Consider the following 13,436-nt stretch of genomic DNA (forward strand, 5'->3'; position numbering starts at 1 on the left):
ACCAACACGAGGGGACATAGCTTTAAATTGAGGGGTGGTAGATATAGGACAGATGTCAAAGGCAGTTTCTTTACTCAGAGAGTAGTAGGGGTGTGGAACGCCCTGCCTGCAACAGTAGTAGACTCGCCAACTTTAAGGGCATTTAAGTGGCCACAGGATAGACATATGGATGAAAATGGAATAGTGTAGGTCAGATAGGCTTCAGATGGTTTCATAGGTTGGCGCAACATCGAGGGCCGAAGGGCCAGTACTGCGCTGTAATGTTCTATGTTCTCTATGTTCTAAGGAGTTTAATCCAGACAAATTTGAGGTGATGCATTTTTGGAGGTCCAATGCAGATAGGGAATATACAGTGAATGGTAGAACCCTCGAGAGTATTGACAGTCAGAGAGATCTAGGTGTACAGGCCCACAGGTCACTGAAAGGGGCAACATAGGTGGAGAAGGTAGTCAAGAAGGCATACAGCATGCTTGCCTTCATTGGCCGGGGCATTGAGTATATGAATTGGTAAGTCATGTTGCAGCTGTATAGAACCTTATTTAGGCCACACTTGGAGTATAGTGTTCAATTCTGGTTGCCACACTACCAGAAGGATGTGGAGGCTTTAGAGAGGGTGCAGAAGAGATTTACCAGGATGTTACCTGGTATGGAGGGCATTAGCTATGAGAGATTGAATAAACTCTGTTTGTTCTCACTGGAACGAAGGAGGTTGAGGGGCGACCTGATAGAGGTCTACAAAATTATGAAGGGCATAGACAGAGTGGATGGTCAGAGGCTTTTCCCCAGGGTAGAGGGGTCAATTACTAGGGGGCATAGGTTTAGACGTGATGTACGAGGCAAGTTTTTTTACACAGAGGGTAGTGGAATTCGCTGCCGGAGGTGGTGGTGGAAGCAGGGACGATAGTGACATTTAAGGGGCATCTTGATAAATACATGAATAGGATGGGAATAGAGGGATACGGACCCAGGAAGTGTAGAAGATTTTAGCTTAGACCGGCAGCATGGTTGGCACAGGATTGGCGGGCCGAAGGGCCTGTTCCTGTGCTGTACGTTTCTTTGTTCTTTGGGATCCAGGTAGCGGGAGAGTGGGCAACGCTGCAAAAATGGAATTTAACAAAACTGGTGGAGGAGGTTAGGGAGGATTTTAAGAGGTGGGACACGCTGCACCTGACTCTGGCAGGGAGGGTCCAGGTGGTGAAGATTAATGTCCTGCCAACGTTCCTATTCATATTCCAAATGCTTCCGATTTTTGTGCCAAAGGCCTTTTTCCGGAAGGTGTATATGATTATTTCAGAGTTTGTGTAGGCGGGGAAGATGCCAAGGGTAAAGAGGGCCCTGTTATACAGAGGCGGAGACAGAAGGGGTGGGGGACAAACTTGCGATATTATTATTGGGCGGCGAACGTGGAGAAGGTGAGGTGGTGGTGGGAGGGAGAGAGGGGGCAGAATGGGTGAGGATGAGGAAGAATCCTGCAGAGGGTTCAGCCTGAGGAATATGGTGATGCTGCTACAGGCGTCGAGAGATACGGAGAGCCCTGTGGTGCAGTCCACAGTGAAGGTGTGGAACCAGCTGAGGCGACATTTTAGGATCGAAGGGATGTCGGTGTTAACGCCGTTGTGCGTAAACCAGGGGTTTGAGACGGGGGGGGCGGGGACAGACGGTATGGACAGGAAGTGGAGAGAAGTGGGGCTGATGAGAGTGAGGATCTGGACCTGGAAGAGGGGTTTGCTAGTATAGAGGAACTGAAGGAGAGGGTAGAGCTCCCGTGAGGAAGCGAGTTTAAATATTTACAGGTAAGGTAAATACCAAGCTGCCGAAATGTGCCCTACTGGTGCGGCTGCTGCACCCGGATGTGGAAGGGGAGGGCAGGATTGGAGATATATATGGTTGGCTGGGAGAGGAGGGAGGTGAGTGGGTGGTGAAGATTAAGGAGTAGAGGGAGAAGGGAGCTGGGAGGGGAGTTAAACTGGGGAGTATGGAGTGAAGGGCTACGAAGGGTAAACGCAACCTCCTCATGTGCATGGAGGAGCCCGATACAGTTCAAGGTGGTACACAGGGTACATGACTTGGGTAAGGATGAGTGGGTTCTTCCAGGGAGTGGCAGAAGGGTGTGAGAAGTGTGGGCGGGGTCTGGCGAACCACGCACTTATGTTATGGGGCTGTGAGAAGCTGCAGAGATTCTGGGCGGGAGTGTTCGTGACACAAAGATTGTGGGGGAGGAGGTCAGGACGGACACTGTGGTGGAGATATTCGGGATATCAGAGCTGATGGAGGAAGGTTGATGTTGTGTCCTTCGCCTCTCTGAGTGTCCAGCGAAGGATCTTATTGGAATGGCGGTTGGCAATGCCGCCGAGGGTGGGGGCCTGGCTAAGAGACTTGTATGTCTTTCTCCATCGAGGCAAGGTGGGGGCTGTTCGTGACCATAGAACATTCAGTGCAGAAGGAGGCCATTCAGCCCATCGAGTCTGCACCGACCCACTTCAGCCCTCACTTCCACCCTATCCCCATAACCCAATAACCCCTCCTAACCATTTTGCACACTAAAAGCAATTTAGCATGGCCAATACACGTAACCTGCACATCTTTGGACTGTGGGAGGAAATCGGAGCACCCGGAGGAAACCCACACAGACACGGGGAGGATGTGCAGACTCCGCACAGACAGTGACCCAAGCCGGACTCGAACCTGGGACCCTGGAGCTGTGAAGCCACAGTGCTAGCCACTGGTGCTACCATGCTGCCCATGTTTGAGGAGTTGTTCGGTGGCGGGGGGGGGAGGGGGGGGGATGAAAATGGGGGGACATCTGTAGAAACTGTAAAATTGTGTGATGGGAGCATGTTCCCTGGATTGTTTTTGTTTTGTAACTGTTTGAATAAGTTTGGAATATTATACATTTAAAAAAAACAAAAAATATTTGCATTTGTCAACTTTTGCCTGTAGTTCCATCAGTCTTATTAAGGACGTTCCATGTATTCACATACATGCAGATTACTCCTGATTCAGGCTTTTTTACTTTCTCCCTCACTTTGACCCTATCATTGAACTTAATTTTGCCAACTCCAGGGGTGTGTACTTAGTGATGCATATCACCAGTCGGTGGAACCCAGGGGTCCGTGATAAGATAGGTTGTTGTCCAATCTCTAGACGATCATGGACAGAGAAGTGATGAGGAGGAGAGAGGGTATCGAAACAGAAATCAAAATGGGGGGTGGAGCATGTTGGGGGGTCCAGGATGGGTCTTGGGACATGATTGAGGGGGGGAATGGTCTTGGGAGGAGATAGAGGGGTGTCCAGCGCGGCCCTCAGGACAGGTGACCATACAGTCCGGGACTCGACGGAGTGGAGGGGGGCCATCCAGTGCGAGCATCGCATTGGGGGTGGGGCATCCAGCACAGGCCTGGTATAGTATAATATAACTCACCTGTCACTCACCAACCATTTCCTTTGTGCTGAGTCCTGAAAGGCCTATACTTACCATCCAATCAACTTCAGCTGACATCACTATTAGATTTAATAGTCTCTCTCTCTCTCTCTCTCTCATCTGTTTCTCTCTCTTTCTCTCTATCTGTCTGTCTGTCTATCTCTCTCTATCTCTATCTCTGTCTCTCTCTGCTGCTTCCCCTGTTGCAAAGTAAGAGGCAGCTCCTGGAGGCTGAGGAAAGGTAGAAAATGAAAGGATCAACTCCTTCCTCTCTCCACCAAACTCCCTCACTCACCAAACTCCAACTTAAACACTCTAGTGCCTACAGGGCAGCACTCCAGTGGAGATGAGGCGGAACTGAAGAAGGTCTATTTCTATGCTCCCTGATTCAAGCTTCTGAAAACCAGCTTACGCCAGTTACGTAATGAAATAGCTGCTCAGGTAACCTGCATGCCCCTGTTTAAAGCTGGAACAAACTCCCAACCCAAAGAGCAACTTGCGGTTAATTGATAAATTGAAGAAAAGACTGGACAGAAATGAACCTATACATTAATTTAACCCTTATATGAAAATGAAAATCGCTTATTGTCACGAGTAGGCTTCAATGAAGTTACTGTGAAAAGCCCCTAGTCGCCACATTCCGGCGCCTGTCCGGGGAGGCTGGTACGGGAATCGAACCGTGCTGCTGGCCTGCTTGGTCTGCTTTAAAAGCCAGCGATTTAGCCTGGTGAGCTAAACCAGCCCCTAGCTAAACCAGCCCCTCCCATCATGAATATATCTCCCTCCCGTCATGAATAACACCCTCATATTGATTCTCTGACCTCTGCACCTGGCTTATATCACCTGTTCTCTCACACACATATCCAATTTCCCTTTATTTGTTTCTGAGGAACATTCATACACGTCGGCATAACAATAGGTAGAACATTTGCCACTGGATGTTCGTCAGGTACGTTTGCATACGGTGATACTTTGGTACCTATTTCAATGCTGGTGGCAAAGTGAAGATCTTCTAATGTGCTATAGAGCAGGTGAACATTGGTATGGTCAGGCAGCATTAAATGGCTCTTGAGTATTGGTCGGATTAAGTGGCACATTTGTGTTTGGATTGGTGACACTGGTATGCTGTTGTGTATTCACCCAAGTAGAATTGTTAAGCTTTAGGGTAGAGAGTTGAATGGCATATGACTGTGTGGCAATCAGTGGGTTTGTCTAAAGAAGATTAGTAACGTTCAACAGAGTGTGTTGGATGGCATGAGAGCATTGGTAAAGTGGGAAAGGCATCTGAGCCACGCTACTTCAAATTTATCGATGATCCTTTGGCTGGTTTCTTCAATTGTTCTGTACGATTTTAATTATCTGTGGCCTAATCGATGAAAATCATTTAGCTTGTTCTCTCCAGCCTATTGCAACTGTAACTGCGAACAAAACAAAAACAAAAGGTTAAAAGGAGTTACTTTCAAAACATTTGCCCGCTCTCCTGGCTGATGTTTGCTTCCATGCTTATCCAAGAGAAGGATTTTGGTGTTGGAAAATGGAGCACCTCGATGAACCAGAATTGGAGTAAAACCTCCACGACGTCAACCCAACAGATTGCCTGCCATCCAGCCCTCTGCAATGCAGACCGTGCGCGATGCCTTGCTGCATCTCACACCAGATATTTTTAAAAATTAATTAACGTAAACTGTGAGGTTACTCGGTTCCTTCACTGTCGCTGGGGCAACATCCTGGAACGCCCTCCCTAACAGCACAGTGGGTGTACCTACACCTCGAGGACTGCAGCAGCTCACGAAGGCAGCTCACCACCACATTCTGAAGGGCCACCATAGTTGGGGAATAAATGCTGCCCCCACCAGCGACGCCCACATCCCATCAATTAATTTTTTAAAAGTTACTGAGCGGCATTCAGAACGATTATTGTGGAGCTATAGAGCGGGGTAAAATGGGCAAACTTGCATGTACAACAGCTTTTGTGTTTTTCAAAGGGCTTTTGAAGTGTAGTCAGTGTAGTAATGTATTAAATGTAGCGACCAGTTTACACACACAGCAAGCCCACCAACGGCAATGTTTTGATGATTTGAATGAGGGATACGTTAGACAGGATTTCGAACAAAGCCTTCTGATATTCTTCGATAGTGCCATGGAATCCTTTGTATCCATCAGAGGGGGCAGTTTAACATCTCGACCTGAAAATTGGCACCTCCAGCAGTGTAGCGTTCCTTCATTCCGGCTCTGGATTCCCATCCTGGATTTTGTGCTCATGTTTCAGAGTGGGACATGAACCTTCTCACTTGAGGCTGGCACTGACTGATCTTGGACTTTTTAATACAAATTGCACACCTGGCGATGTCGTGCTGTTCGGGGTAGTCGAGGGGTGGTGGGAAGCAGAGCGGGCTGGAGCATTTGGACAACTTGACAATTATTCCCGAGATGGAAATTAGTATCTCGACATGGAATTTACAGTGCAGAAAGAGGCCATTCAGCCCATCGAGTCCACACCGGCCCATGGAAAGATTATCCTACCTAAGCCCACACCTCCACCCTATCCCCGCAACCCAACAACCCCATCTAACCTTCTTAATAACCCAGGAACCCCACTCAACACTAAGGGCAATTTTGGACACTAACGGCAATTTAGCATGGCCAATCCACCTAACCTGCATATCTTTGGAGGAAACGTTAACTCTGTTTCTCTCTCCCCAGATGCTGCCAGACCTGCTGGGTTTTCCCAGTATTTCCTGTTTTTATTTCAGATCTCCAGCATCTGCAGAATTTTGCTTTTATTCTACAATATCAGATGGTGGGTAGCACAGTGGATAGCAAAGGTGCTTCACAGCTCCAGCGCCCGAGGTTCGATTCCCAGCTTGGGTCATCGTCTGTGCGGAGTCTGCACGTTCTCGCCGCGTCTGCGTGGGTTTCCTCCGGGTGCTCCGGTTTCCTCCCACAGTCCAAAGGCATGCAGGTTAGGTGGATTGGCCATGCTAAATTGCCCTTAGTGTCCAAAATTGCCCTTAGTGTTGGGTGGGGTTACTGGGTTATGGGGATAGGGTGGAGGTGTGGGCTTGGGTAGGGTGCTCTTTCCAAGAGCCGGTGGAGGCTAGATGGGCCGAATGGCCTCCTTCTGCACTGTAAATTCTATGAATCCAATACGACTCTTCTTTGGAACTGAAGGGAGGCAGAAATGTGTCGGGTTCTATGCGATTGAAAAAGCAGAGGGGAGAGGTCAGGAATAGGCTAAAGGGCAGGGGAGATTAAATGGCAAAGATGTCATGGAACAAAAGGCAGAGAGAGTGGGAATGATAGTAGTGAAGGGAGAAAACAATGGTTCAGAGAAGGATTGATTCACCTGAGGAAGGAGCAGTGCTCCGAAAGCTAGTGATTTGAAACAAACCTGTTGGACTTTAACCTGGTGTAAGACTTCTTACTGTATCCACACACACTGATTATTTTCTACCAATTCTTACAGCACGTTCGATAATATTACCATTGTATAAAGAACTTCCATTTGTAGAGTGCCTTTTGTGATTTTAAGTTGTCTTCAGCCAACAAAATACCTTTGAAGCATCTTACTGCTGTAATGCTAGAAAACCCTGGCAGACAGTTTACACACGGCAAACTTTCACAAGTGGCTTCAGGCGAATGACAGATGGCGTGTTTCTTTGTGATGGTTATGCAATACACATTGGCAGGTCAGTGGAGAAAACTCCCTGGTCTTCTTTGCATGAATATTAACCTTTAAAATTAGAATTTAAAGATGGTAAGAGGTTGAGAATGCAGCTGAAGATTAGCAAAAGGGCCTGTTTGCAATTGGGCAGGGGGTGAAATTCGACACTGATGAAAATAAAGTGCTGTGCTGATTGGAATCGGGTATTTAGCCAAAGGAGAGTTTGGGGAGCATTGTCCTGGTGTAGACAAGGAATGAAGCAACTGGAAAAAAATGTTAACAGCCCTCCAGTCCACTAGGGTGTCAAGGGAGACGGTTAGCATAGTTGGCTGGCATCCTCATCCTACCTTGAAAGAGGAAGGCAGAGGCAAAGCTTCCACTGACAACGTAGCTGCCAGGAAAGTGGCCCTGGATGAAGCATCAGCAGATAATGCCTTCAGGCAGAGAACAAATGACATGACATTCTTGTCAATACAGCTGTATCCATGCCAAAAGCTACCCGGGAGAATACAACATTGAAATTCTTTTTTTTTTTTAAATTTAGAGTACCCAATTATTTTTTCCAATTAAGGGGCAATTTAGCGTGGCCAATCCACCTATCCTGCACATCTTTGGGTTGTGGGGGTGAAACCCACGCAGACACGGGGAGAATGTGCAAACTCCACACGGACAGTGACCCAGGGCCGGGATTCAAACCCGGGTCCTCAGCGCCGTAGGCAGCAATGCTAACCACTGTGCCACCGTGCTGCCCTGTACAACACTGAAATGTAATCATCAATACTGTGCTAATTCACTTGCCATTGTCCCGAGATTTCTCCAATGCCTTTAAGAATCTCTGGCACTCTGCACTGCTGAACAATAGACAGGCTGCTTTTAAACTACAAAGAGCAGGTGGTCAGCATGACTGAGCTAAGATGTCGTGCCAGATCTAATTGAGGAGGAACTATGCTTTAAGAAACATTCCGTACCAGCTAGAATAGCAATCACTTCACTGACGCAGATATTGGGCGACTTTCTCCGTTTCCAAGACTAAATGTTGCCGCCAACGCAGAATTTATGGACTTTTACGACAGAAAGACCGTCGCTGCACCTGGACCGAGTCTGCTACCGTTGAGGGGCTAGCACCGGTGCCGCGTGGAACACAATCGATTCCAATGATTCCAAATTGGATTTGCCGGGTCTGTGATCGACACTCGGGAGGCTGACAAGCTGAAGCCGCACATACACATTACAATCCCCACACACACTCATCCCAGCCAACAACGTGGCACTGGATGTGCTGGACACTGCCCATACAGCTGATGGGTCGGCTGGGGTCAGAGGGCACCCGGGGGGGGGGGGGGGGGGGTGGACTGGGGGGACACCCATATGACCCGTGGCATTCGGTTCACAGTGGGCAGTCAGCGGCGTGCACAGCCCCCACAGCCCACCTCCTGGCCACCCCCCCACTACTCCTCCCTGACCCTGGCAGAAGCCCCCGGACCAACGGTACAACTGCCAGCAAACTATGGCAATGTTGGACACCTCTCCCTCTCTCTCCCTCAGCAGCCACCGCGCCGGTTTCCCGTGAACCATGACGGGAACTCAGCCCATCGGGGCCGGGGTACAGGGTCACCCGCCTCTCCTCCACAGTGTTCGAGAGGGTCTCCAGCTCGGCATGTGTAAACCTCGAGGCTGCTGTCCTCGCTGCCATCTTGTTGGCTGGGATGGTGTGTGTGGGGAGTGCAGTGTGTATATGCGGCTGCAGCTGGTCAACCTCCCGAGTGTCAATTTGGGAACCGGGGAATCCTGCACCGTTTCTCATTGGAATCGATTGTGTTCCACGTGGTGCCAGTGCTAGCCCCTTAACAGTATGAGAATCGGTGCAGGTGCGGCGCAGGTTTTGCTGTCGTGAACGTCCACAAATTCTGATCGGTGTCAACACAGTCTCAGAAACAGAGGATCCAACCCATGCTGTTTGATATGATCTGCCACTCTGTGGGATGTCTACATCACATTGGCACTGAAAGGGCAATATCTCTTTACATGTGGTATCCTCACGAATAGAATCGCTACAGTGCAGAAGGAGGCCATTTGGCCCATCGAGTCTGCACCAACCCTTGGAATGCGCACTCTGCCAATGTCCACCCCACCCTATCCCCATTCACCCCAAAACCTAACCTGCACATCCCTGGGCACTAAGGGGCAATTTAGCATGGCCGATCCACCTAACCTGCACATCTTTGGACTGCAGGAAGAAACTGGGGCGCCCGGAGGAAACCCACGCACACACGGGGAGAAAGTGCGAACTCTACACAGACAGTCACCCGAGGCCGGAATTGAACCCGGATCCCTGGCACTGTGAGGCAGCAGTGCTAACCACTGTGCCACCATGCCGCCCCCTCATGAGTGCAAGATGGAAAGCTTTGACCAAATAATGTCTCCCCTTTTCAACAATACTCAAGTTCTGTACAACCAAATGACTCTCAGGCGATTGGAATACAGCAAAGACTTTTCAAAGACCACCCAATATCAAAAAGGCAAGAGCATCATCCATTGGGAATGGAATTATAAAAACCTCAGTGAACAAACCTCGTGATGCAGAGGTTGACTGGTAAATGTACAGACACTAAAGAACCAGAGTTCTGGTTGGCCTTTGGAGAGATGGACTGAAGATGCTAAAGGTGGTGATTTCAACAGATGGGAAGTTGGAATTCACAGATTTTATTTTATTTGAGAGGGTGTTAAACACCATTGAAGCTTAAGAGAGCTCTGGAGGTGGCAGGCTCCCAGTGAGGTGACAGGAGGCCCAGGTCAGGGGTTTCAAACCGCAGCAACATCAAAAATACCAGTACCATAGATTGGGAAGTGAAAACCCCAAGGGGGAATAGTCATAAATCAAACTCGAAACCAGGGAGGGCAGTTGGGGCAAATAGATTGGCAAGTACAGAATTGAGCAGTTGCCACCCATGACATGAAGACGGGACAAACAGAAAAGGCAAGAGATATGATGAGTATAATTCTGGGTGTCTTATTGTGGTAGGTTGCGTATCTTTGCAAGTGAATTCCATTGGAAACCATCAGCCACCAGCTCAGTTTGACAAAGAAATGCAGAGATTACTGTTGAGCTCACTGTACTTACAACAATCTGTCGATGGACGGTCAAAACACCTACCTGTATTCCTGTTGGCGTGGCATGCGCATGTAAGGGTCACACGGATTAGCGACTACACCAGGATAATGACAGAATCGGCTGTCGACCTTTTGGGAAGGGAAACCAGACAATTGGCTTACTGGTGCTGAGAAGGAAAAAGACCAGATACGGCGCTTAAATTTCAGGAAACATTTAACCCCTTGAGCCTTTTCCACCATTTAATTAAGTCATAGCTGATCTTAAGGCTAGTGGATACTTTGTTCAATATCTCCCATTACCCCCATCGGGCAGCTAAGTGCCAGCGCTGGTGCACAAATGGGAGGGTTTTACTCCGGCGTCGGCGCCCATTCCGAGACCCGATTCTCCGGGCCACAGTGGGGTAGCAAGGCACTGGAGCGGCCCACTCTGTCCCAGCTGCCGATCCCAGCGTGAACCCGGTGCCGCGGGGTCCACACTTGCGCAGTTGAGCTGCGCCAATTAGCGCATGCGGAGTGGCCTTCATCCCCGTGCCGGCCCTGACGCCAAATGGCGCAGGGCTACTGGAGCCGGTGTGGAGGAAAGGAGGCCCCCCCCCCCCAACAGAGAGGACGGCCCACCGATTGGTGGGCCATGATCGCGGGCCAGGCCACTATGGAGGCGCCCCTGCCCCACTCCCACCACAAGCTGCCCCTGGACCTTTCAACGCTGAGGTCCCCCTGGCTCAGAGGATGTTAGAACCGTGCCGGCGGAACCCGGCTTTTTGTTGACGGCCGCTCGGCCCATCCGGGCCGGAGAATTGACGTGCCGGCCCGGAGAGTCGACGCATACCCCGACCAGCGCCACGCCGAACATGCCGGCCCCAGTGCCGCCAAACGGAGAATCGCTTCCTGGTGTCGGGGACGGCATGGCGCGATTCGCGCAGCCCGCCGATTCTCCGGCTCGGCGTGGCGTCGGAGAATTCTGCCCCTTATTCCTCCCAATCTTAAATATTCAATTGACCCGCCCCCCAACATCCAAAGCTTTTTGGAGAGTTTGGAATTATCCATGTGCTGTGAAGGCGTCACTCCTGATTCTTTAAGATTCCTCTTCCTTCAGGTACGGTGCCCTAAGAAGGCTTTGGTCACCACAGACTTCCATTGGATTGGACTATGATTATGGTTGGCAAAGCACTGCAGTGGTTTGTCTTCTACAGATTAGCTGAACAGGGAACTCTACTGCTCTTGCCTGTGTAAGGTGTTAGTGAGGCTACACCAAGACAATTGTGTTCAGTTTTGGTCTCCTTACCTGAGAAAGGGCGTATTGGCACTGGAGGGTGTGCGGAGGACATTCACTAGGTTAATCCCAGAGTTGACGGGGTTGGATTACGAGGAGAGGTTGAGTAGACTGGGACTGTACTCGGTGGAATTTAGAAGGATGCAGGGGGATCTTATAGAAACATTTAAAATTATGAAGAGAATAGATAGGATAGATGCGGGCAGGTTGTTTCCACTGGCGGGTGAAAGCAGAACTAGGGGGCATAGCCTCAAAATAGGGGGAAGTAGATTTAGGACTGAGATTAGAAGGAACTTCTTCACCCAAAGGGTTGTGAGTCTATGGAATTCCTTGCCCAGCGAAGCAGTTGAGGCTCCTTCATTAAATGTTTTCAAGATAAAGATAGTTTTTTGAAGAATAAAGGGATTAAGGGTTATGATGTTCGGGTGGGAAAGTGGAGCTGAGTCCACAAAAGATCAGCCATGATCTCATTGAATGGCAGAGCAGGCTCGAGGGGCCAGATGGCCTACTCCTGCTCCTAGTTCCGATGTTCTTACCGCCTGCCATCAGGCGCATCGGAAGGATTTACAGACTGATAATCAACCTATTTTGCCATGGTATGAACGCACACTCCTTAGTCATCAAGTCCTGAAATGGGACATCGCTTTTGGCCCAGAAATAGGGATGTTACCACTGCGCCTGAAGACCTTAACTTTTTAATGTTCTGCTCTATTATTCTGAGCTTAGAGGGTAGATAGAAACTATTTCCTGTCAATTCCTACAAATATCGGAAACAGTAATTAGATCGCCCCTCAATGCCCTATACAAGTGAATACAAGTCTTGTCTGTGGAACTGTCATCATAATGTAATCCATTAATTATGGTGATATGCTTTAATGTTGTGCATATGATATGTGTACTCAATTTATTCCATTCTGAATCACTCCTATTGCTACCAGTGCCTTAGCGAAAGGGCAAGACTGTTTCCAACACAAGTTTGAAGGATTCAAATCTCATGGGAAACCTCACGGATCTCATTTTACACTTTACTAAAATCCTGGTGTTAACATGTATCTTCCTGACCTACCAGCGAAGATAGCAGATCACCAAATGCCAACTCCCAACAACGCTGCTCCTCCAGTTCCCTGTCTGAGAAGGTGGGGGGCTGATGGGGTGGGGAGTTGACTGAGACGTACAAGGTTGGATTAAGAATCCACCACATCTGCTATTGCGATTTGCCCATATCACTGAATCTGGCTCCCACAAGCTCCACAAAATCCTCTAATCTTGAAGCACAGAAGGAGACCATTCAGCCCATCAGCAGGGGGAGGCAGTGGCAGAGTGGTATTGTCATGGACCAGTAACCAAGAAACCCAGAGTTTCATGCTCTGGGGATCCGGGTTCGAATCCCACCACGGCAGATAGTCAAATTTGAATTCATTTTAAAAATCTGGAATTAAAAGTCGAAAGTGACATATGAAACCATTGTCGATGGTCGTAAAAGCCTGCCTGGTTCACTAATGCCCTTTAGGGAAGCAAATATGTCATCCTTACCTGGTCTGACCTGCATGTGTCAAGGTGGATAGGGAGTATTCGAGGTGGACAGGGAGTATTCGAGATGGCCAGGGAGTATTGGAGGTGGATAGGGAGTATTGGAGGTGGATAGAGAGTATTCGAGGTGGACAGGGAGTATTCGAGGTGGATAGGGAGTATTCGAGGTGGATAGGGAGTATTAGAGGTGGACAGGGAGTATTCGAGGTGGATAGGGAGTATTCGAGGTGGACAGGGAGTATTGGAGGTGGACAGGGAGTATTGGAGGTGGATAGGGAATAATTGAGGTGGATAGGGAATAATCGAGGTGGACAGGGAGTATTCGAGGTGGACAGGGAGTATTCGAGGTGGACAGGGCGTATTCGAGGTGGACAGGGAGTATTGGAGGTGGATAGGGAGTATTGGAGGTGGATAGGGAGTATTCGAGGTGGACAGGG

General features: G+C 49.2%; 1 protein-coding gene across 5 annotated transcripts in view; it reads right to left on the bottom strand.

Annotated features, from left to right (window-relative positions):
- Positions 1–13,436, bottom strand: part of LOC119963825 — an 83,314-nt gene that overhangs the window by 10,961 nt on the left and 58,917 nt on the right. For 2 of the 5 annotated variants that reach the window (XM_038793143.1, XM_038793142.1), the window contains exon 9: positions 10,240–10,363. In XM_038793143.1, the coding sequence (XP_038649071.1) occupies positions 10,240–10,363 (124 nt within the window). Of the gene's footprint in view, positions 1–4,279; positions 4,840–10,239; positions 10,364–13,436 lie in introns of those variants that run through there. The other 3 variants (XM_038793145.1, XM_038793144.1, XM_038793146.1) reach the window with 3 other exon arrangements.

Source organism: Scyliorhinus canicula, chromosome 3, assembly GCF_902713615.1.
Source record: "Scyliorhinus canicula chromosome 3, sScyCan1.1, whole genome shotgun sequence".
Classification (NCBI taxonomy): domain Eukaryota; kingdom Metazoa; phylum Chordata; class Chondrichthyes; order Carcharhiniformes; family Scyliorhinidae; genus Scyliorhinus; species Scyliorhinus canicula.